This window comes from Branchiostoma floridae, chromosome 13, assembly GCF_000003815.2.
Source record: "Branchiostoma floridae strain S238N-H82 chromosome 13, Bfl_VNyyK, whole genome shotgun sequence".
Lineage (NCBI taxonomy): Eukaryota > Metazoa > Chordata > Leptocardii > Amphioxiformes > Branchiostomatidae > Branchiostoma > Branchiostoma floridae.
In genome coordinates this window covers 18,922,595-18,947,175 of record NC_049991.1, presented here as the reverse complement: position 1 = coordinate 18,947,175, position 24,581 = coordinate 18,922,595, and the positions used below count along the sequence as shown (strand labels likewise).

Genomic DNA, 24,581 nt, shown 5'->3' with positions numbered 1-24,581 from the left:
AGAGAGCCAAAGTCGACTGCTAAGGAGGCAGCTAAGTCTAATGTCTTTCTTCAAAGATAGCATCCAAAGAATGCTAGTCTAAAGAGCTCCAGAGAACTTGAATGTGAAGAATTGTGAAGAATTTCCATTGTGAAATTGTGAAGAATTTCTAGACAGTCTGAGCCAGGCATGTGCGCAGGCATAACGGCTCCATTGTCTTAGCGTGTCCTAGTTCCAAGGACAAATTCCTTACCGTCTGGAAAGTTGACAGGTAGGAACTCTGCTAAAGAGCATGATCTAAGGTCAGAGGTGCCAGGAACAAGCATATGTCAATGTCTAGTTACCGTGCCGGCAAGTGACAGCATCAAAACAAGCACAGGCAGCAGGTCAGGCAAAGGACATTTGTTGAAGTAAACATGGCAGATAGTCGTCTATTACCGGTGCCCAAACCTGTAGAACTGACAGGAGATGTATCAGAAAATTGGGAAATTTTCAAAGATGAATGGGCCAGCTATGAGATTGCTACAGAGAAGAACAAGAAACCAAAGGAAATCCGAGTAGCAACACTGAAGACCGTAATTGGTAGAGATTGCCTGGACATTCTAAGGAACTTAGATATTCCAGCAGACCCTGGTCAGCCAGATGCAGACCCCAGGCAAGACCCAGATAAGATTATAGACGCCTTAGATAAGCACTTCAAGCCTCTGAAGAACACTGTATACGAGAGATACAAGTTCAATACCTGTGAACAAGCACCAGGAGAAAGTATTGAAGTGTACGTGGCTCGCTTGAGGAAACTAGTGTCTACATGTGAGTATGGCGCTCTGAAAGAGGAGATGCTGCGCGATAGAATCGTGCTCGGAATCTGCGATAACAAGGTGAGAATGCGACTGTTAAAGCAGAAAAACCTCACATTGCAAGCAGCACTAGAAGAGTGCAAGACAAGTGAGACAACAAACAAACAGATCAAGGCAATGCAGACTGCAGAGACAGTGCATTATGCCAAGACAAAGCCAAATCCAAGTCAAGGCAAAGCAAAGACAAAGTTCCAGCAGCCACACAGAAGGATGCAACCACAAGTTAACAACTGCGGTTACTGTGGAAGAGCCCATGCTAGAGACAAGGGTAAATGCCCAGCATTTGGAAAGAAATGCGCGAAGTGCGATAGGCCCAACCACTTCGCCCGGGTTTGCAAAGCATCCAGCAAGAAGATAAACATGGTACAAGACAACGTGGCAGAAGATGACGAAGAAGTGTACACTGTAGGCTCTGTGTCAAGCAATAACAAGAAATGGTACATAGACCTGAAGATGAGTGATGGAAAATCTCTAAGATGTCAGATTGACACAGGAGCTACATGCAATGTGATTAGCGAAGATGACTTCCGGAAGTTCGGGCACAAGATGAAACCAAGTAAAGCCAGATTGAAGCTATATGATGGTTCTATCCTTAAGCCAGTAGGGCAAGGCATCTTGAAGACGAGACATCAAGACAGTATCATAGATCTGGAATTCCAGATTGTCAAGACACGTCAGAATCCTCTACTGTCAGCTGAAACATGTACCAAATTAGGACTGATCACCCTAAACACGGTCAACCAAGTCAACAACAGCAAGACAGAACAGATAGTTGAGGAGTACGCAGACGTCTTTGAAGGATTGGGATGCCTCCCAGGAGAATATCACATTGAGATTGACAAAGAAGCAAAACCAGTACAGCATCTACCACGACGGGTACCTGTTCCTTTGAAAGCGGAACTGAAGAAGAAAATCGACGAACTAGAGAAGAAACAAGTGATTGCCAGAGTCACGAAACCGACGGAGTGGATCTCAAGTATGGTTGTCGTAAAGAAACCAGGCAAGATGAGAATATGCCTAGACCCCAAGGATCTAAACATGGCACTACACCGACCGAAGTACCAGATCCCCACCCTTGATGAAGTCCTACCAAGGCTTGCCAAGGCCAAAGTGTTCTCAGTGCTAGATGCCAAAGACGGATTTTGGCAGGTCAAGTTAGATGAGGAGAGCAGCTATCTAACCACATTTTGGACGCCGTTCGGCCGATTCCGGTGGTGTCGCATGCCCTTTGGGATTTCCACCGCTCCTGAAGAGTATCAAAGAAGACAGCACGAGGTACTGGAAGGTCTACAGGGAGTTGACGTCATCGCTGATGACATACTGGTCTTCGGATGTGGTGAAACTGAAGAAGAAGCTGACAGAGACCACGATGAAAATCTGCGTAACCTGCTCAAACGCGCACGAGAGAAGAATCTGAAACTAAACAAGCGAAAATTGAGGCTCAAGTTAAAGCAAGTGCCATACATGGGACAGCTACTAACGGCAGATGGCCTGAAACCAGACCCAGAAAAGGTCAAGGCTATCACAGAGATGAAGACGCCAGATGATCTCCGATCTCTACAGAGGTTCCTCGGAATGGTCAATTACCTCGCTAAGTTCTTGCCACACCTGTCTGATGTGTGCGAACCACTGAGACGGCTAACAGACAAAGACGCAGTCTGGGTATGGCTTGAAACACATGACCAAGCAGTGAAAGAGGTCAAGAAGCTGGTGACAGCACAGCCAGTACTACAATACTACGACGTAGAGAAAGAGGTGACCATACAGGGAGATGCAAGCGACAAGGGACTTGGAGCGGCGCTCCTGCAGGAAGGACGCCCGGTAGGTAGCGTATGCTTCGCGAGCTCTAACCCCGACAGAACAGAACTATGCGCAGATCGAGAAAGAGTGCTTAGCAATTGTCTTTGCAGCACAGAAGTTCAACCAGTACATCCACGGCCGAGAAGTGGTAACTGTACAATCAGATCACAAGCCTTTGGAAGTGATTTTTAAGAAGCCTCTCCTCGACGCACCGAAGAGGCTACAAAGAATGATGCTCCGTCTGCAGAAATACCACCTAAAGGTGACGTACCGTAAAGGTTCAGAAATGTATATCGCAGACACTCTCTCAAGAGCCTACCTGACGAGGACCATGAACGAGACTAGGCGAGACGAGTACGAGATACTCAAGATCCAGGAAGCAAAGAAAGAGGATCAAGAAATCGAACAAGTAACACCCGCTGAGTACATCCAAGTGTCCGATATGACGATAGACAGGGTACGTCGACACACTCAGCAAGATGAAGTCATGAGAGAATTGATGAAGACAATAAAGAAAGGATGGCCAGAAAACAAGACGCAACTTAAGAAAGAAGTCCGTGACTATTGGACATTCAGGGACGAAGTCAGCATGCACGATGGCATTGTATACAAGGGGCAAGCGATAGTCGTCCCAGCAGAGCTGCGAGAAGAGATGATACAGAAGACACATGCCAGCCACCAAGGAGCAGAAGCATGTATCAGACGAGCCAGAGAAACCATATTCTGGCCTGGGATGAGTGCACAACGGCGAGAAAGAATCGGACGATGTGACATCTGCAAAACCTATCAGCCGAAGCAGCAGAGGGAACCGCTCATGCCACATCCAACTCCAACAACGCCATGGAGCAGAGTGTCGATGGATCTGATGACATTGGAAAACCGACACTATCTGATCACAGTAGATAACTACTCCGACTACTGGGAGATAGACGAGCTTCACCAGAATACCACAGCCAAGAATGTGATACACAAGACCAAGCAGAACTTCAGCAGACATGGAATACCCATGGAAGTTGTCACCGACAACGGACCCCAGTTTGCATCAGAGGAGTTCAAGCAATTCGCAAAGACGTGGAACTTTCGACATGTGACAACATCACCGTATCACAGTCAAGCCAACGGCAAAGCAGAATCGGCAGTAAAGATTGCCAAGAACCTGCTTAAGAAAGCAGCAGCAGATGGACAGGACCCCTGGGTCTCCATCTTGGCATGGAGGAACACTCCAACACAAGGACAAGGCAGCAGTCCTACGCAACGACTAATGTCAAGAAGGACGCGAACGCAAGTGCCAATCAACACACAAGCACTAGAGCCAAAGGTAGTACCGAACGTCCACAATAACATCAACAAGAGAAAGGCCAGAGCGAAGAGGTATTACGACAAAGGCACGAGAAGTCTTCCACCAATACAACCAGGACAACAAGTGCGTGTAGAGTTAACACCACAGAAAGCAGCACAGTGGAAATATGGCACGTGTGTGCAACGTGTAGCACCAAAGTCGTACGAAGTAGAAGTCGACGGAGCCAAGTACAGGAGAAACCGAAAGCACATACGCGACACAACAGAAGAACAGAAACCATCAACAGATGTAGATGAGACAACAACAGCTCCAGCAACTGCAACACCAGAGTCGACAGCAGAAACAACGACAACTACGACTGAACCAACGCCGTATGTCACACGGTCAGGCCGAACTGTAAAAGCGCCAGACCGTATGGACTTGTAAAATGAACTGGAAACAAAACTATGATCATGGACTGTGAATGGACAACGAATATGGACACTGGACTCTGATAGATTTCAAGTTTAGTGATAAGGCATGCCAGTTAAAGATAATGCATGAAAGTTCAAGAGAAAGGAACTAACATATTTTGTAAAGAAAAGGGGATGTTACACAGAGTAAGAATAGAGCTAACACCCCTACCCATTGTAATAGAATAGCCCATCATGCATATTCAGAAGCAAGCCACCAAGAGAAGCTGAGACCTGAGATTCTCCCTCTTTGCCATCTGGACTGCATTGAGCATATACACGCTTTGTACGGACTAACCATAAGTAGAATAAAACCATGGAAATGCAGTGAATCTGTGGTAATTCATGACGTACAAAGCAACATGGTGTCAGAAGTGCCCTTCAGCAAGTTCAAGAGAACTGAGAAGGCGAAACGGACCCGAAAAGGAGCAGAAGACAGAAGAAGAAGACAGAAGAAGACAGTCTCAAGTCAAGACGGAAGGACAGAGAGAGCCAAAGTCGACTGCTAAGGAGGCAGCTAAGTCTAATGTCTTTCTTCAAAGATAGCATCCAAAGAATGCTAGTCTAAAGAGCTCCAGAGAACTTGAATGTGAAGAATTGTGAAGAATTTCCATTGTGAAATTGTGAAGAATTTCTAGACAGTCTGAGCCAGGCATGTGCGCAGGCATAACGGCTCCATTGTCTTAGCGTGTCCTAGTTCCAAGGACAAATTCCTTACCGTCTGGAAAGTTGACAGGTAGGAACTCTGCTAAAGAGCATGATCTAAGGTCAGAGGTGCCAGGAACAAGCATATGTCAATGTCTAGTTACCGTGCCGGCAAGTGACAGCATCAAAACAAGCACAGGCAGCAGGTCAGGCAAAGGACATTTGTTGAAGTAAACATGGCAGATAGTCGTCTATTACCGGTGCCCAAACCTGTAGAACTGACAGGAGATGTATCAGAAAATTGGGAAATTTTCAAAGATGAATGGGCCAGCTATGAGATTGCTACAGAGAAGAACAAGAAACCAAAGGAAATCCGAGTAGCAACACTGAAGACCGTAATTGGTAGAGATTGCCTGGACATTCTAAGGAACTTAGATATTCCAGCAGACCCTGGTCAGCCAGATGCAGACCCCAGGCAAGACCCAGATAAGATTATAGACGCCTTAGATAAGCACTTCAAGCCTCTGAAGAACACTGTATACGAGAGATACAAGTTCAATACCTGTGAACAAGCACCAGGAGAAAGTATTGAAGTGTACGTGGCTCGCTTGAGGAAACTAGTGTCTACATGTGAGTATGGCGCTCTGAAAGAGGAGATGCTGCGCGATAGAATCGTGCTCGGAATCTGCGATAACAAGGTGAGAATGCGACTGTTAAAGCAGAAAAACCTCACATTGCAAGCAGCACTAGAAGAGTGCAAGACAAGTGAGACAACAAACAAACAGATCAAGGCAATGCAGACTGCAGAGACAGTGCATTATGCCAAGACAAAGCCAAATCCAAGTCAAGGCAAAGCAAAGACAAAGTTCCAGCAGCCACACAGAAGGATGCAACCACAAGTTAACAACTGCGGTTACTGTGGAAGAGCCCATGCTAGAGACAAGGGTAAATGCCCAGCATTTGGAAAGAAATGCGCGAAGTGCGATAGGCCCAACCACTTCGCCCGGGTTTGCAAAGCATCCAGCAAGAAGATAAACATGGTACAAGACAACGTGGCAGAAGATGACGAAGAAGTGTACACTGTAGGCTCTGTGTCAAGCAATAACAAGAAATGGTACATAGACCTGAAGATGAGTGATGGAAAATCTCTAAGATGTCAGATTGACACAGGAGCTACATGCAATGTGATTAGCGAAGATGACTTCCGGAAGTTCGGGCACAAGATGAAACCAAGTAAAGCCAGATTGAAGCTATATGATGGTTCTATCCTTAAGCCAGTAGGGCAAGGCATCTTGAAGACGAGACATCAAGACAGTATCATAGATCTGGAATTCCAGATTGTCAAGACACGTCAGAATCCTCTACTGTCAGCTGAAACATGTACCAAATTAGGACTGATCACCCTAAACACGGTCAACCAAGTCAACAACAGCAAGACAGAACAGATAGTTGAGGAGTACGCAGACGTCTTTGAAGGATTGGGATGCCTCCCAGGAGAATATCACATTGAGATTGACAAAGAAGCAAAACCAGTACAGCATCTACCACGACGGGTACCTGTTCCTTTGAAAGCGGAACTGAAGAAGAAAATCGACGAACTAGAGAAGAAACAAGTGATTGCCAGAGTCACGAAACCGACGGAGTGGATCTCAAGTATGGTTGTCGTAAAGAAACCAGGCAAGATGAGAATATGCCTAGACCCCAAGGATCTAAACATGGCACTACACCGACCGAAGTACCAGATCCCCACCCTTGATGAAGTCCTACCAAGGCTTGCCAAGGCCAAAGTGTTCTCAGTGCTAGATGCCAAAGACGGATTTTGGCAGGTCAAGTTAGATGAGGAGAGCAGCTATCTAACCACATTTTGGACGCCGTTCGGCCGATTCCGGTGGTGTCGCATGCCCTTTGGGATTTCCACCGCTCCTGAAGAGTATCAAAGAAGACAGCACGAGGTACTGGAAGGTCTACAGGGAGTTGACGTCATCGCTGATGACATACTGGTCTTCGGATGTGGTGAAACTGAAGAAGAAGCTGACAGAGACCACGATGAAAATCTGCGTAACCTGCTCAAACGCGCACGAGAGAAGAATCTGAAACTAAACAAGCGAAAATTGAGGCTCAAGTTAAAGCAAGTGCCATACATGGGACAGCTACTAACGGCAGATGGCCTGAAACCAGACCCAGAAAAGGTCAAGGCTATCACAGAGATGAAGACGCCAGATGATCTCCGATCTCTACAGAGGTTCCTCGGAATGGTCAATTACCTCGCTAAGTTCTTGCCACACCTGTCTGATGTGTGCGAACCACTGAGACGGCTAACAGACAAAGACGCAGTCTGGGTATGGCTTGAAACACATGACCAAGCAGTGAAAGAGGTCAAGAAGCTGGTGACAGCACAGCCAGTACTACAATACTACGACGTAGAGAAAGAGGTGACCATACAGGGAGATGCAAGCGACAAGGGACTTGGAGCGGCGCTCCTGCAGGAAGGACGCCCGGTAGGTAGCGTATGCTTCGCGAGCTCTAACCCCGACAGAACAGAACTATGCGCAGATCGAGAAAGAGTGCTTAGCAATTGTCTTTGCAGCACAGAAGTTCAACCAGTACATCCACGGCCGAGAAGTGGTAACTGTACAATCAGATCACAAGCCTTTGGAAGTGATTTTTAAGAAGCCTCTCCTCGACGCACCGAAGAGGCTACAAAGAATGATGCTCCGTCTGCAGAAATACCACCTAAAGGTGACGTACCGTAAAGGTTCAGAAATGTATATCGCAGACACTCTCTCAAGAGCCTACCTGACGAGGACCATGAACGAGACTAGGCGAGACGAGTACGAGATACTCAAGATCCAGGAAGCAAAGAAAGAGGATCAAGAAATCGAACAAGTAACACCCGCTGAGTACATCCAAGTGTCCGATATGACGATAGACAGGGTACGTCGACACACTCAGCAAGATGAAGTCATGAGAGAATTGATGAAGACAATAAAGAAAGGATGGCCAGAAAACAAGACGCAGCTTAAGAAAGAAGTCCGTGACTATTGGACATTCAGGGACGAAGTCAGCATGCACGATGGCATTGTATACAAGGGACAAGCGATAGTCGTCCCAGCAGAGCTGCGAGAAGAGATGATACAGAAGACACATGCCAGCCACCAAGGAGCAGAAGCATGTATCAGACGAGCCAGAGAAACCATATTCTGGCCTGGGATGAGTGCACAACTGCGAGAAAGAATCGGACGATGTGACATCTGCAAAACCTATCAGCCGAAGCAGCAGAGGGAACCGCTCATGCCACATCCAACTCCAACAACGCCATGGAGCAGAGTGTCGATGGATCTGATGACATTGGAAAACCGACACTATCTGATCACAGTAGATAACTACTCCGACTACTGGGAGATAGACGAGCTTCACCAGAATACCACAGCCAAGAATGTGATACACAAGACCAAGCAGAACTTCAGCAGACATGGAATACCCATGGAAGTTGTCACCGACAACGGACCCCAGTTTGCATCAGAGGAGTTCAAGCAATTCGCAAAGACGTGGAACTTTCGACATGTGACAACATCACCGTATCACAGTCAAGCCAACGGCAAAGCAGAATCGGCAGTAAAGATTGCCAAGAACCTGCTTAAGAAAGCAGCAGCAGATGGACAGGACCCCTGGGTCTCCATCTTGGCATGGAGGAACACTCCAACACAAGGACAAGGCAGCAGTCCTACGCAACGACTAATGTCAAGAAGGACGCGAACGCAAGTGCCAATCAACACACAAGCACTAGAGCCAAAGGTAGTACCGAACGTCCACAATAACATCAACAAGAGAAAGGCCAGAGCGAAGAGGTATTACGACAAAGGCACGAGAAGTCTTCCACCAATACAACCAGGACAACAAGTGCGTGTAGAGTTAACACCACAGAAAGCAGCACAGTGGAAATATGGCACGTGTGTGCAACGTGTAGCACCAAAGTCGTACGAAGTAGAAGTCGACGGAGCCAAGTACAGGAGAAACCGAAAGCACATACGCGACACAACAGAAGAACAGAAACCATCAACAGATGTAGATGAGACAACAACAGCTCCAGCAACTGCAACACCAGAGTCGACAGCAGAAACAACGACAACTACGACTGAACCAACGCCGTATGTCACACGGTCAGGCCGAACTGTAAAAGCGCCAGACCGTATGGACTTGTAAAATGAACTGGAAACAAAACTATGATCATGGACTGTGAATGGACAACGAATATGGACACTGGACTCTGATAGATTTCAAGTTTAGTGATAAGGCATGCCAGTTAAAGATAATGCATGAAAGTTCAAGAGAAAGGAACTAACATATTTTGTAAAGAAAAGGGGATGTTACACAGAGTAAGAATAGAGCTAACACCCCTACCCATTGTAATAGAATAGCCCATCATGCATATTCAGAAGCAAGCCACCAAGAGAAGCTGAGACCTGAGATTCTCCCTCTTTGCCATCTGGACTGCATTGAGCATATACACGCTTTGTACGGACTAACCATAAGTAGAATAAAACCATGGAAATGCAGTGAATCTGTGGTAATTCATGACGTACAAAGTAACAACATGTACATAAAAATGTTAGTGATTTCAATGGTAAAAAGTATATCTTCTTTTGTTGTACACACTAACAAAGTAAAATCTATTTGTGTTTAATACATGTATACATAATACATGTATACATGTATATATAATTTTCGCTCATACTGTTAATATGCGAGCATAAATGTAGTAACTATTTCCTACTTTGCAACTAAAAATATGTACATTACACTAAAAAAACTATCTCAGTGCAATCTACTGTGTCACATGAGTCAAACATATGGATGAATGCAAAATCATTTCAATATTTTGTAACCAAATACATTGTACAATTACAGTTTGTATTAGATACTACACAGTAAAAATCTGTTTGTGTTTAACACTACAGTTATCGCTCTTAGTGTTAATATGCGATCATAAAGTAAGTAAAATAAACGTATAAGCTATTTCCTACTTTGCCTCTAAAAATATGTATATTACGGTAAAAAAAAAACTATCTCTGCAATTTACTGTGTCATATGAGTCAAACATATGGATGAATGCAAAATCATTTCAATGTTTTGTAACCAACTACATTGTACAATAACAGTTTGTATAGATAACTCTCAGCAAAATGTTCTTTTAGTTCTTGAGGGTTTTTTCTCTTGTGTGGGTCCTCATGTGTTTGGTCAGGCGGGACTTCCGAGCTGCCCTGTACCCACACTCCCCACACATGTATGGCTTTTCTCCGGTATGCTTCATTAGGTGTTGGCCCAAAGTAGATTTATCAGCAGCAGAATAGTCACACTGGTCACACTTGTAGGGTTTTTGCCCTGTGTGTATTCTCATGTGTCGGGATAAATGAGACTTCTTTGCTGTTCTGTATCCACACTCCCCACACATGTAGGGCTTCTCGCCAGTGTGTTTTGCGAGGTGTTGATTTAAAGTGTTTTTTAGGGCTGCAGAATAGTCACACTGGTCACACTTGTAGGGTTTTTGCCCTGTGTGTGTTCTCATGTGTTTGGATAAATGAGACTTCCGAGCTGTTCTATACCCACACTCCCCACACATGTAGGGCTTATCACCAGTGTGATTTGCGAGGTGTTGACGTAAAGTGTGTTTTAGGGCTGCAGAATAGTTACACTGGTCACACTTGTAGGGTTTTTCACCTGTATGGATTCTCATATGTCGGGAAAGCTGAGACTTTTGAGCTGCCCTGTACCCACACTCTCCACACATGTAGGGTTTCTCGCCGGTGTGTGTTGCTAGATGTTTGTCCAAACTACATTTGTGCGCTGAAGAAAAGTCACATTGGTCGCACTTGTAGGGTTTAACTTCCATGTGAGTTCTCATATGGTTCTTAAGGTTGGATTTTAGATACGTGCTGTACCCACATTTCCCACACATGTGAGGATTTTCACCAGTGTGCTTTGATGCTATATGAAAATCTAAACTGATTTTCTGTGCTGCAGAATAGTCACACTGATCACACTTGTACGGTTTTTCACCTGTATGTTTACGTAGATGGCGGTCCAACTGTAATTTATTCGAAGTAGAATAGTCACAGTGACTACACATGTAAGATTTTCTGCCTGTGTGTTTTAGCAGATGACGGTCCAAATTGGATTTTTGTGTTGCAGAATAGTCACACTGACCACACAAAAAAGGTTTCTTACCAGTGTGTTTTAGTAGGTGGCGGTCCAAATTTGGATTTTTGAGTCGCAGAATAGTCACACTGACTGAGTTTCTCAGTGTTGAAATCAGGCATGGAACCTTCTACCTGCTCTACGTATGCTGATGAGTCAGTTTCGTTCACCTCCCAATAAAACGTTTCCTGGCATGAAGCTTGCTCTTCTCTGTCCTGATGCAAACCCATGTCTGTTGTCTTGTTTTGAAGAAGGGCTTCATCATGATGATCTATTTGTGGGGACAAGAAATCAGAATTCTCAACCTTCACATGAAATGTTTCCTGGCATGAAGCTTGCTCTTCCCTGCCCTGCTGCCTGCCCATGCCTGTTGTTTTGTTTTGAAGCAGGGCTTCGCTGTGATCCTCTATACCTGGAGAAATAAAATTGGTGTTCTCAACCTTCTCATGAAAGGTTTCTTTGCATGAAGCTTGCTCTTCCCTGTCCTGCTGCCAGCTCATGTCTGTTGTCTTGTTCTGAAGTAGGGCTTTGTTGTGATCCTCTACATGTGGGGACAAAGTCTTCTCAACCTTCACATGAAACGTTTCCTCACATGAAGTTTGTTCTTCCCTGTCCTGCTGCCAGCCCACGTCTTTTGTCTGGTCCTTCCTGCTGCTTGTCTCGTTTCTAGGATGTTCAGGACGCAGATCTTCAATAGAATGCCCATGACTTGGATCAGCCATCTCTTTTCTGTTGTTTGAAAACTGATGAAAGAAAAAAACAGGAGTTTGTAGAACACAAACCTATGCGAAACAGTAGTAGAATGGGCTAATGTGTTTACTACGCCAACTGACTCAAGCAACTGGATATGAAGTTGGAAAGGTCATGCGTTTCAGGCAGCATTCAGACAGCAGTTTCAGATACCTATCATTAGTGACACTTTAGGTAGTGGATGCTTAGACCTCTAACGTCCGGCCATTTCGAAAATTATCTTCAGTTGCTTGAGTTAAATTACTATTTGGGGTATCTTACTACCTGGATGTCTAAAGTTCATCAAAGTGTTTTATATCTTAAAATATATCAATATCAATGTATATATATATATACACCAAGTAAGTGTTTCCTACCCAAAGAGCTACGTACCACTAAAAAATCTATAGAAGGCACTCAGCTTCAAACGTACACTGCCCTCCCCCTTTTACTCTCACCTGGCCGTAAACTGTCTAAAACATAAAGTTCAACGTGCTTGCGGTCACCACTCTTGGCATAACTGCAAGTAGAGAAAACAGTACAGTGTTGTTGGCACGCTTACCTGTCCGTGTCGTTTAGAAATAGGGTAAAAGTTTGCACACAAAATGGCCACTTTGCCACGTATTTGGTCAGCATGGAGGTCAAAGATGAAAGTTCGAACCCCCTGATTACCCACCTAAGGTAGCAGCATTGAGAAGTCGGTAGCCGATTACAATTTGCCGGAGTTGTGCAAGAAAATGAGTGCTGGTATGTTCATGTTGTCAAATGGTGATCTATATGGGATCATAGTTCCTTCACATTAGTTAGCCTCTTCTTCCATACACGCGTCCAACTTCATGCGGTTGAAGACTGAGAGAGAACTAGTACTGGTTTATTTATTTAAACACACAATGTCGTGTACAAGATTATAGTCCGAGGACTAAATTGCCTCGTACATTGTACAGGAGAGGCTGGCGCTTAGGACTAAAACAATGGAATGTCCTGCCCTAGTGCATTAACATACTTATCACAATTTCCACTAAACTTTACAATTCAAAATTGTGGGTCTACACACCATCAAGTAAATATATATCTATGTCAATTATAAAATCGATCTCATTCTGAATAATTAAAATGTGACACTTCAAAGACTAATGTGAGTTTAACAGATCGATACAATAAGGCAGCGTGGTATTCCTGAAACGTGATGTTCGGCACTTAAACTGGCTGAAGTTATCAGCATTTCTGAGGTCCCTGCCATGTACCTCAGAGCGGCGTGGTGGTAGCCAGCAGTTGAAAGAAGAAGACTCCGGACGCGGACACAGGTTTTGGTTTAAGTTGGGTGGTCGCTTTTTTCGTTATGTTTGTGTGTGTGTGCCTTTCTCTCTCTCTGGCTGGAAATCAGTGTTTTTGACATGAATCTTACATATTTCCCTTTCAATACTATCTAAAGTAATACATGGTATGTCAGGTATTTTACCCTTTGTTGTACATAAAGTCAAAATCAGTTTTTGTCACTTCACAAACAATCATATGTGGATTCAATATATAAATTCCTACTATATTCTTACGAGGTAACAATAATGTAGTACATGTATGCAGCAAAGGCACTCAATCAAGGCAAACACACATCATATCGGAAACCTTTATTTCCCCAAACAAACACATATTAGTAAAAATGTTAGTGATTTTAAAGGTAAAAAAAGGTGTTTATCATATCATAGATCATAGCAAAAGACAAACTATTCATGTTTCCAGATGGCAATGTACAAATGTATTAAAACACAACGCTGCTATATTCTCAATACTGACAAACGTAAACCATGGTACAATTATAATTTTCAGACTTACACACATGTATTGTGTACTTGACAAGTTTTGGGCTTTGATCTGTCAGTTTAACCCTTAACACACTGCAGTGCCCATTTTGCACCCATGAGGTTAGACAGTACTAGTCTCCAAGCAGACCCATCGGTGCCTTAGAGATAATATATTAAAGCTGGCAAAGGAATATAGCCGGCCAAAGGGAGATAGCCGGCTAAGGGAGTCAAACGGGCACTGGTGCCGTACTAAGTCCCTGGCCAGCTTTGATACTATCTCTAAGGCACCGTTGGGTCTGCTTGGAGACTAAGACAGTACGGAGAAGATTAAATACGAAAACACTCTCTCCTATTTTGTGAGTGAACAAAAACTCATTGAGATTACCTAACTATAGAATTTCTTTAAAATCATAACAATAACGTTACGTTGTACAATAATCTTTGGTCACGTCGACAGCACGGAGAAGATTAAATACGAAAGATTAAGTTCAATACGAAAAAACTATCTCCTATTTTGTGAGTAAACAAAAACTCATTGAGATTACCTAAACTGTAGAATCAAACTTAATCAAAATCATAACAATACGATGTGCAATAATCTTTGGTGATGTCACAATCCTAAAGCAGGCAATATCTTTATTTTATTTTATTTATTGGTTTGGCTGCACCGAACACACAGCCAGGGCTGCCCAACTAGCCTATGGCTATTACAAAGGGCTAGCCCTGCTGACAAACACATAAACAATACAAATTAAAAAAAAAAAGAACATTTGTATGTACATGGTGTAGGATAACTTATATATCATCTAAAATGGAGTATATAACATCATATCATCGACAGGCAATATCACCACTCACATATCAAAAGGAAACATCAGCGGTAAGAGGAGGCCGGTACTGGGCGTTATCATGTAGTCCCCGACCCCCAGACATGAGGATTAGTTTTTAAAAAGTTGCCCATACAACAGATGCCCAGGGGTGGTGCCCATCTCCATTTCTGTAGCCCTTATGCCACACATTTGTGCAAGACACTACAGCATGAGGCTTGTCCTCTGGTAGTGATGTGTGTTTAACTCCCATACTCTGATCTTCTTCATTGGTGCTGATTGCTGATGAAGATGAGGATAGCACTACGCAAGTTCAAGTAAAATAATCGTTTGGAGGTTTTTTTTTAGTAGATTTGTTTAAAGCAATGCCTTTTCAATACTTCTAGCCAAAGTTGATGGGACAGAGACGGTGGGCGCCATAGACTTCCTGCAACCTATAATCCACTGCTTACTGAGTCACGTGTTCTATCTACATAACGTGACGTCACAACAGCAGTGGATTGTTCATTCCTTGACAAAGACTGATGCCGTGCAGTCGAAAATTTGGGTGAGTCCAATTTTGGTGTTGCCTGTTGGAAATTACAGTTCAACTATTTCAAGAAAGTTGATGGGTGTTGGACATAGTTTCGCAAGGAGATAGCGGTTAACATTGGTTGTGAAACCTACAAGAGTGTATACAAAAGGGAAACAGTAGCATGTAAGCCGTTCTGTCAGTCACTTAATGGCTTTCCCTCCGAATGGTTTCTTTTGATATGATAGACTAGATTGCACTTGTGTGCTGCCCTGTACGAGCATTGGTCACACTTGTGGGGCTTTTCTCCAGTGTGCTTTCTCATATGTCTGGACATGTCACCCATGGCAACTGCCCTGTATCCGCACTCCTCACACGCGTAGGGTTTGTAACCAGTGTGCTTCTTATTATGTCGGATCAAGGAGGATTTTGTCGCCGCAGAATAGTCACACTGGTCACACTTGTGGGGTTTATATCCTGTATGCCTTCTCATATGTTTGGATAAGTCAGCCTTTTTCGCTGCTCTGTACCCACACTGTTCACACAGAAAGGGTTTTTCACCGGTGTGTTTTGCTAGATGGCGATCCAAACTGCCTTTGTCTCCAACAGAATAGTCACACTGATCACACTTGTATGGTTTTTCGCCTCTGTGTGATCTTAGATGCTGACTTAGGGCAAACCTATGTCGAGTCCTGTACCCGCATTCTTCACATAAGAAGGCTTTCTCACCGGTGTGCCTCGATACATGAATGTCGAATCTCTGCTTCTCTACTGTAGAATAGTCGCATTGGTCGCACTTGTGGAGCTTTTCTCCTGTGTGGATTCTCATGTGTCGGTTTAGCAGATACTTTTGAGTTGTCCTGTACTCACACTCACCACAACTGTAGGGCTTTTCATTTGTATGTTTTGCTAGATGGGCGTCCAACTGGGATTTCCGCGCGGCTGAATAGTCACACTGATCACATGTAAAAGGTTTCTTGTTAGTGTGTTTTAGTACATGGCGTTCCAAATGGTGCTTCTGTGTTGCTGAATAGTAACATTGTTCACATTTGTAGGGTCTTGTTCGAAATGTTTCTATGTGTGTCGCTAAATGCTTGTCCAAATCTGATTTCCGCGCTGCAGTATAGTCACAATGATCACACGAAAAAGGTTTCTCGCCAGTGTGTTTCAATAAATGGCGGGTCAAATGATGTTTCTGTTTCGCAGAATAGTCGCACTGTTCACATTTGAAGGGCCTATCGTCCCTGTGAGTTGCTAAATGCTTGTCCAAATTACATTTCTGGACTGTAGAATAGCCACACTGATCACAGGAAAAAGGTTTCTCGCCAGTGTGTGTTAGTACATGGCGGTCCAAACCGGATTTGTGAGGTGCAGAATAGTCACACTGTTCACATTTGTAGGGTCTTGGCCGTCTTTTTCGCAATGTTCCTGTGTGTGTTGCTAAATGGTTGTCCAAGCTGGATTTTCGTATTGCTGAATAGCCACACTGATCACATTTAAAAGGTTTCTCGCTATTGTGTTTTAGTACATGGCGGTCCAAATTATGTTTCAATTTGGCAGAATAATCACACTGATCACATTTAAAAGGTTTCTCGCTAGTGTGTTTTAGTACATGGCGGTCCAAATGATGTTTCAATTTTGCAGAATAGTCGCACTGTTCACATTTGTAGAGCCTTTCTCCTGTATGTCTTTTCTTGTGTACAAGTTCTTCTCTGTCCTGCTGCCTGCCAATGTCTGTTGTCTTGTTTTGAAGTAGGGCTTGGTTGTGATTCCCTGCATGTGGGGACAATAGAGCTTGTTCTACCCCGCCCTGTTGCCAGCCCATGTCTGTTGTCTGGTCCTCCCTGCTGTATATCTCGTTCCTGGGATGTTCGGGACGCAAATCTGTAACAGTGCCTCCGCAACTGGGATCGGCCATGCCTTTCTGATGTGGGGAAAAACAAATAACAAAAGGAAAAATATGTTTTACTTGATGATCTTGGTAGATGGGTAGTCCGAACAGAATAGAAAGGATGATAACAAATGTAAAGGCAATTGAAAGCAAATTCCTAGCTCCATTCCTATCACATATGGGACATATGGGCCTTTGAACCTCAACGCGGACCGACTCTCCTAGCCAATTATTTGCCAATTTTTTTTATTCTATTTTTTTTTTTGCCGACTCCAACTATTCATACAATAGGAAGGGCTGGTAGAGGCTAGCCACAATCAGATATGGGACTTTCTTTTCAAACATTTTAGCATAAGGTGTGAAATCTAAACGTCGAAGTGCTAATTACCGCCAATCTGCATAACGCAAGCTGGCGTGGGTCCTTTGTTACATAACAAGTTCTCACGTCAGTCACGACACAGTGATTACTCCCATAACATTTTAGCGACGACTTTGAGCTGGGATTTCGGCGCTTTGGGGATGATTTTCAGAAAATAGACTACAGCCCGAAGCGGTTGCGACGATCCCCTTTTCTTTGGGGTAAATGCGAACAGCGTGGTCAGAGGAAATATGGGCGGAGAGTGCCGTAAAAAGATCTAAAAACAACCTTCGGTAAATTTTCCAAGAAGGCTGGATGGCTCAGTTAACACAAGACAAAAAAAGGGACTGTTTTGGGAGGGATATTTTTTTAACAAGCTTGAGAAAGAACGCTTTGGCAATTTTCTTTCAAGTCAGTCAGATTTTCGAGACGAGGGAGACCATTAGTCACAGATAACGGACCCGCTCTGTCATAACATTCATCACATGTAGAACGAAGCTTGATAGAACTTGCCTATAACCCATTTTAGAACCTTGTTCCCCCAAACACAAAAATTCTTACCTCGTTCGTGTTGCTGAGAAATAGCGTGATAAACCGGTGTTCAAATGGACACAAGGAAGTCTGGAGGACCACACAAACGATGTCGACTTTGCTACGTCAAGGGTCAAATTGAAGGTTAAAGGTCAAAGTTTGCAAACCTGATTATTCAACTGACCCGGATTGTGATTCTTATAGCCGGTTACAGATTAAGTTAACAGAGTTGCTTTCGAAATTTCTTTGTTTGTTTGTTTGTTTTAACCTTTGTTTATTCTTGAAAGCTCAAATCATGAAAGCTTTTCATTGTCACGAGATCACGAGGGAAGAGGCAAGGGTCAGACATTGTATCATCAGAGTTTGCATTAATCCTAATAAGTCGTCTATATACACAAATTTTTACCTACATGGTACAAAATACATAATACTGAGAGCCGCTACATTATTCGAGTCCGTTCATTTCGGTTGCCTCCATTACTTTAAGAGTGTCTTAAAGGAAGCCAGAGTTGGGGCTGTGCGTATGTCTGGTCACTGGTGGTAGACTGTTCCAGATGTTGGGTCCACGGTAGGCGATTGCTCTTATAAAATAAAGATGAATAAATGTAACGCAAAATAGAAATCTGTCCAAGATTATGTTTCTTGGCCTCCCGTTATTCATATCTTCTCTTTTTCGGGTTGGAAATGTGTTTTCGACATGACTTTTTTTTCATAATTTCTTACAATACATCAGGTGTATTATTTGCAGCCAGTAGGTAGGTACCCAATATTTGAGGAATGAGGCTGAATTACGTGGTTAAGTGAGGCACATCCTCGAGCACGGGACCCCCATTTTATGTCCCTTCCAAAAGACGAATTCTTGGCCCTGCTGTAGCATCCGGTACAAACGGACTGCATGTTGCTTAACTTCCGAGATCGGTTGTGTCAATTTAATTAGTTTAATTGTTTGTAGCGAATTTTACGGTTTGTTGAACATACACCCTGGATACTTCATGATTACTTTATTGAAATTCGTGTAAAATATGTAAGTCTAATGAGCAAAATTTCCTCTCAGTGTAATATTAATAACCAATAACGTAAAATTTGCCAAGGCATTTCAACAATATAAACATTTTGGTAAGGCATGTATTTGTCAAAACGTAAGCACATTAATGAGAATGTTGCTGATCTCAATGGTACAAATTTTTATTTTATTTTTGCAATGACAAAACAATACATTTTGGCACGACTAACGCGAATTCAAATTGTACTGTAACCTTACAGTATTAAGCACATTAAGTATAGACATTCAAACATGTCAAATATATGTTACTCTTTTCGTCTAAAGTTTATCATGTCTATTATTGATCTATGCTTGCTATTATTTTTCGTAGCTACTTTTTGTCTAATTTTCTATTGGGTGTTTAACGTATCGTCTTTCTAGGAAAGCCATTCCTGCCTCTAAAAGTATCTTTATATATATACTGTAAGCCAGGTAAGGAGACGCTATTCTTTGGAAGAACATCACAACATTTTGCAATTTCTGTTCAACTATGTCAGACTATTCAAACATGAGAATATAATATATGCTATGTCGATTACTTGGTATGGATATATATAAATAAATGTTTTACATTGGCGATTTTCGCGTGAGCTCTTACCGTAAACTCATCAAGTCTTTCAGCTAGTGTAGTGGTTTCAGCACAGCATTCTTCACCGACATTAGGTCCCAGCGAACGGGAAAATTAGTATATAATACAGTGTTTCAACTGATCATGATACACATTATTGAAGTTATAGTACATACATCACATTGGGGCCGCACATTTTATTCCCCAAACAGATTTTTCAGTCTGGAGGCTAGTATTTCTAACGTCTGGAGGGAGGCAAGCATTAAAAATCTCGCCCCGAACCAAAAGCTCTGCTTGGATAATAATATTAATCCACAATATTCTACTACGATGTACCAAAAGGCGTTGTACTCCTCTCATTCGACTGTTCGATCAGTTCTGGTGGTGTTTTGTCGTCTGCATGCGTTTTCATATGTCTGGATAAATGAGATCGTACAGCCGTCCTATATCCGCAAAACTGACACATGTAGGCCTTCTCACCACTGTGTTTTGCTAGATGGCTGTTCAGCTGGGATTTCCGTGCTGCGGAATAGTCACATTGGTCACACCTGTGGGGCTTCTCCCCTGTGTGGGTTTTCATGTGCTTGGAAAGATCGGAATTTCTAGCTGCCCTGTACCCACACACCCAGCACATGTAGGGTTTCTCGCCAGTGTGGGTTGTCATGTGCTCATCCAATGTGTGTTTGTGCGCAGCACAATAGTCGCACTGGTCACACTTGTATCGCTTTTCACCTGTATGATATCTCATATGGTTAGTAAGGTTATACTTTTTATGTGTCTTGTATCCACACTCCTTACAGACGAAAGGTTTCTGATCACTGTGTTTTGCTAAATGGTACTTCAATTCGTTTTTTCGGGCTGCAGAGTAGTCGCACTGATTACATTTGTAGGGCTTCTCTCCTGTGTGAATTCGCATATGAATGGATAAGTTTGACCGTTGATACGCCCTGTACCCACACACACTGCACACGTGGGGTTTTTCACCAGTGTGTGTTAGTAGGTGGATGTCTAAGGTGGATTTCCGTGACGCGGCATAGTCACACTGGTCACACTTGTAGGGTGTTTCTCCCGTGTGAGTCCTCATGTGCCGCGTTAGGGCGCCACTTTGGTTTGCCGCGTATCCACACTCCCTACATATGTAGGGTTTCTCGCCAGTGTGCCTTGCCAGATGGTGGTCTAAAGTGGATTTCCGTGCTGCAGAATAGTCGCACTGGTCACACTTGTAGGGCTTCTCTCCTGTGTGTGTTCTTTGGTGCTGGCGAAGGGCTTTCCTGTGTCTTGACCTGTACCCACATTCCCCACACGCGTAGGTTTTCTCGCCAGTGTGTTTTAATAGTAGATGACGATTCAAAGTGGATTTCTGTGTCGCAGGATAGTCACGTTGATCACACTTGTAGGTTGTTTCTCCTGCGTGAGTTCTCAAATGCCTTATAAAAGTAGACCTTACATGTGTCGTATATCCACACTCCCTGCACAAGTAGGGCTCTCCGGTATTGATGAGTTGAGGCATTTGACTTTCCGCCTGTTCTAGATGCAACGACGTGTCAGTTTCTTTCACTTCCCAATAAAACGTTCCCCTGTCGGTTGTCCTGCTTTGAAGTAGGGCCTTGTCGTGATCCTTTACAAGTGGGGACAAGGAATCAGTCTTCTCACTCTTCATACGAAACGTTTCCTCGGCTTGCTCTTCCCTGTCCTGTCGCCAGTCTATGTCTGTTGTTTTGTCCAGAAGTAGGGCTTTGTCGTGATTCTTTACATGCGGGGACAAGGAATCAGTCTTCTCACCCTTCATATGAAACGTTTCCTCGGATAAAACTTGTTCTTCCCTATCCTGCTGCCAGCCCATGTCTGTTGTTTTGTCCTGAAGACAGACTTTTTTGTGATCCTCTACATGTGGGGACAAGGAATCAGTCTTCTCAACCTTCACACAAAACGTTTCCTCGCGCGAAGTTTGTTCTTCCCTGTCCTGCTGCCAGCTCACGTCTAAGTCTGCTGTCTGGACACTGCCACTTGTCTCATTCCCAGAATGTTCAAGACGCAGATCTTCAGTAGGACTTTCTCGGCTGCACCTGGGATCGGCCATCTCTTTTCTGTTTCAAATGACAGCAAGAAAAAGAAGTTTTACTTACCTAGATAATAGAAGCAATGACTTGGCAAGATGCATAAAACTGGCAAAGACAAGCAATATATACCACAGTTTAAATATTTTTTTTCATTACGTAAAGGAGTCTGTAAATGAAATTTAGGAGCCTCCTATGTTTGCAAATAAGTAACTGTATTATATAATTTATAGTTTGCAAGTACCATTTGTTTAAATTTCATGTAATTTGTATGTCATGATTTTAATGTCCCGAAGTCCGGGAAGATTACCTTTACCAGGCAGATTAGCTTCCTACAAATTATGTATCATAAAGTCAAGTTTATTGCAAATTCTTGCCCGTGGGCTAATTGCAGTTAACATAAAAAGATTCAAACAAATGTACACGATACAAAAACACAAGTGTCTACTCTAGTCTAAAGGTAGTAAATTCTAACTCTAGATCCTGGGTTAATGGGTTCGACTCCTTTTTCGAAGACAGTGGAAGACGAAAGATCCCACCTTTTTTATTATGTGTGGGTTTTGTGATGTTAGAAGGAGAACTGATTTCTTTTTGTCAGTGAATGTGAGGAAGTTTGGGTGGAATTTGATGGTCTCTTCGAACAGCTCTTTTCTTTCTTGATTATAGAGAGAGCAGTTTGACATAAAATGTGTTTCGTCTTCCACCACGTTTGACGTACACTGTTTGCACATTATAGCTAATGGGCTGAAGAACGTATCCAGGTATCCATATATAAAGTTCGCTATTTTTATGGCGACCATCTAGACTCTGTTGCCAATTCATAATTTCTATAATTTCTGCCGGAAAATATTTAATGCCCACATGTACATGCACGAAGTCTGTCTGGGGGAAAATACCATTCTTATTGCATAAACAACGATTACAAGTAATTTTCCCCATAAGTGAAATGACAATACTGAATACATGCACAATGGGAGTTGTTAATTCTTTCCGGCTGCGAGTGGGTGTTTTTATTTTCGTCCGCTCGCGGCGAGGGCTTAGGTTGGGTACCATCCGATTACACTTGTGTAAAGAACCCCTACTCTACAAGCAAGCAGAGGTTCGGCTCCGGCTGTTTTTTGGACGTGTTTTTTCAATTATTATTATTATTATAGGCGTTTTTACCCATCCTCCTACGCACGGTCCCAACGGCTAGCTGACTGCTCAGCCTATTGGGCCCTGCTATCCCAGGCCCTACCCCCAGGTATTGGGCTTTTTGTTGTCGAAAGCTGTCTCGCAAAGGCCGCTGGGAAGCTATCAGCCAATCATGTTACGTCTTACATAGCACCATCCTCCTACGCCCGATTCCCAACGGCTGACTGCCCATATATAAGGGTAAGCTCATTAATATCCCAACGGCTGACTGCCCATATAAGGGTAAGCTCATTAATATTTATAAGCAGGGCGGCGAGTTTGTGGCGACAATCATAATACCTGGGGGTAGGGCCTGGGATAGCAGGGCCCAATAGGCTGAGCAGTCAGCTAGCCGTTGGGACCGTGCGTAGGCAATAGGCTGAGCAGTCAGCTAGCCGTTGGGACCGTGCGTAGGAGGATGTTTTTACCGGGCTTTTTGTTTTGTACCATTCTCTTTGAGTTTTGCCGCGCGCTGAGCTTCTGCTGATCTCTGCTTTGAGAGTAAGAATCCCCAGTAGCAATCGGATGGTACCCAGGCTATCGAGGACTGGCCGGGAGTGTTTTCCCGTCTAGCGGCCCACAGATCTGTTTCTAATTAAGACATCGCAAGCGCCGCGTCAGCAAGTCGTGGGTGCCCTTACGATCAAATGGTAAATAGCGTTAAATATAGAAGTTTATTTTCATTATAAACCGCATGCAACGCCGAATCTCAGAACAAATGAAGGAGAAAGTATACGTTGGGCAACCCAATTTACTAGTAGTAGTACATTCTCCTTTGGTTTTGTTTTGTTTAAAACCGACCTCTCTTCACCCCTACATTCCAAATACCGTCTCAGTTGCAATTGACCGTTCATTTTCAGTCGACAGTCCCGATTTACATATATAACGTTATATACCAATGGCGTGCAATCTCACCAATGATGAACAAAGACTTAATATGAGATGGTTGGTATTCTTACCTCGTCCGTGATGTCTACAAATATCGTAACAATCGTGTCCAATTGGAGAGAGATCGCAAATGAAAGCAGAGCACACAAAATGGAGAGCTTCCCACGTCCAGGGTCAAAGAGAGGTTACAGGTTAAAGTTTGCAAACCTGATTATTCGCCTCAACTCGGTCACCGATTGTAGATTGACGGAAGCAAGAATCAAGGGCATTCAATCATAACAAATATATAGTGGAAAAATCTATTCGACCAAACGAAAGCATATACAAAGTACAATGTTCATCAGCTACCAAAGGAAAATGCTAAACGCTAAACTGTCTGGATTTGCCTTGTACTGTATCGCTTTGTCTGTAATTGCAATACATAAATAAATAGTTCCTTCCCTATGTGGCACTATTTGAGGCAGAATTAAGCTTGTGACGTTATCTACAGCCTCATGTATGTAGTAGCCTGGTATCCAGCCGTATAAACGCTACTTTACCTACATTCGTTGTTCAAAAGAACAGGCTGTTTGGAGATATTAAGTATACGGACGGCGATTTCAAACTTTGTGGGTCAGCCGTCATCAGCTTGCATAGCCTGCCTAGGCTGGCCCAATGTAATGATTTGTTGTCATTTTCAATAAATAAATAAATAGATTTCAAACTTTAATATCTTTAAAATGTTGCAGTTTGATATAGCAACGGATATAGGTTACACGAATGTTTAAAAAGATTGCAGTTTGATATAACAACGGTTCAAGGTTACCCCGCGGATAAAGGTGAACTAGCGTTATAGCTCCCGAGTCTCTTCTGTCCTCTTCGCAAATACAATACTACCGTCAATAGCCTGGTATCCAGCCGTATTCTAGCTCCCGAGTCTCTTCTGTCCTCTTCGAAAATATTTGCGAAGACGACAGAAGAGACTCAGGAGCTATAACAT

At 43.4% G+C, this 24,581-nt stretch overlaps 5 protein-coding genes across 5 annotated transcripts; 2 read left to right on the top strand and 3 right to left on the bottom strand.

The window, feature by feature from the left end:
- Positions 1 to 395: 395 nt before the first annotated feature.
- On the top strand, positions 396 to 4,362 carry LOC118428604 (uncharacterized protein K02A2.6-like). Its single transcript, XM_035838706.1, has 2 exons — positions 396 to 2,657; positions 2,752 to 4,362. Exons 1-2 carry the CDS (start codon positions 396 to 398, stop codon positions 4,360 to 4,362), a joined length of 3,873 nt encoding a protein of 1,290 aa, XP_035694599.1.
- A 907-nt stretch (positions 4,363 to 5,269) lies between these two features.
- LOC118428603 (uncharacterized protein K02A2.6-like) lies at positions 5,270 to 9,236 on the top strand. Its single transcript, XM_035838705.1, has 2 exons — positions 5,270 to 7,531; positions 7,626 to 9,236. The coding sequence occupies exons 1-2, from the start codon at positions 5,270 to 5,272 to the stop codon at positions 9,234 to 9,236; spliced, it is 3,873 nt and encodes a 1,290-aa protein (XP_035694598.1).
- Positions 9,237 to 9,956: 720 nt separating this feature from the next.
- Positions 9,957 to 12,557, bottom strand: LOC118428729 (gastrula zinc finger protein XlCGF8.2DB-like). Its single transcript, XM_035838893.1, has 2 exons — positions 12,520 to 12,557; positions 9,957 to 11,971 (listed from the first exon to the last, which is right to left on the bottom strand). The coding sequence occupies exon 2, from the start codon at positions 11,158 to 11,160 to the stop codon at positions 10,225 to 10,227; it is 936 nt and encodes a 311-aa protein (XP_035694786.1). The 5' UTR covers positions 11,161 to 11,971; positions 12,520 to 12,557; the 3' UTR covers positions 9,957 to 10,224.
- Positions 12,558 to 15,091: 2,534 nt separating this feature from the next.
- On the bottom strand, positions 15,092 to 18,022 carry LOC118428726 (gastrula zinc finger protein XlCGF57.1-like). The gene is made up of 2 exons (XM_035838889.1): positions 17,905 to 18,022; positions 15,092 to 17,018 (listed from the first exon to the last, which is right to left on the bottom strand). Exon 2 carries the CDS (start codon positions 17,010 to 17,012, stop codon positions 15,294 to 15,296), a length of 1,719 nt encoding a protein of 572 aa, XP_035694782.1. The 5' UTR covers positions 17,013 to 17,018; positions 17,905 to 18,022; the 3' UTR covers positions 15,092 to 15,293.
- Positions 18,023 to 19,067: 1,045 nt separating this feature from the next.
- On the bottom strand, positions 19,068 to 23,988 carry LOC118429744 (gastrula zinc finger protein XlCGF57.1-like). The gene is made up of 2 exons (XM_035840365.1): positions 23,674 to 23,988; positions 19,068 to 21,571 (listed from the first exon to the last, which is right to left on the bottom strand). The coding sequence occupies exon 2, from the start codon at positions 21,562 to 21,564 to the stop codon at positions 19,810 to 19,812; it is 1,755 nt and encodes a 584-aa protein (XP_035696258.1). The 5' UTR covers positions 21,565 to 21,571; positions 23,674 to 23,988; the 3' UTR covers positions 19,068 to 19,809.
- Between the last annotated feature and the right edge of the window lie 593 nt (positions 23,989 to 24,581).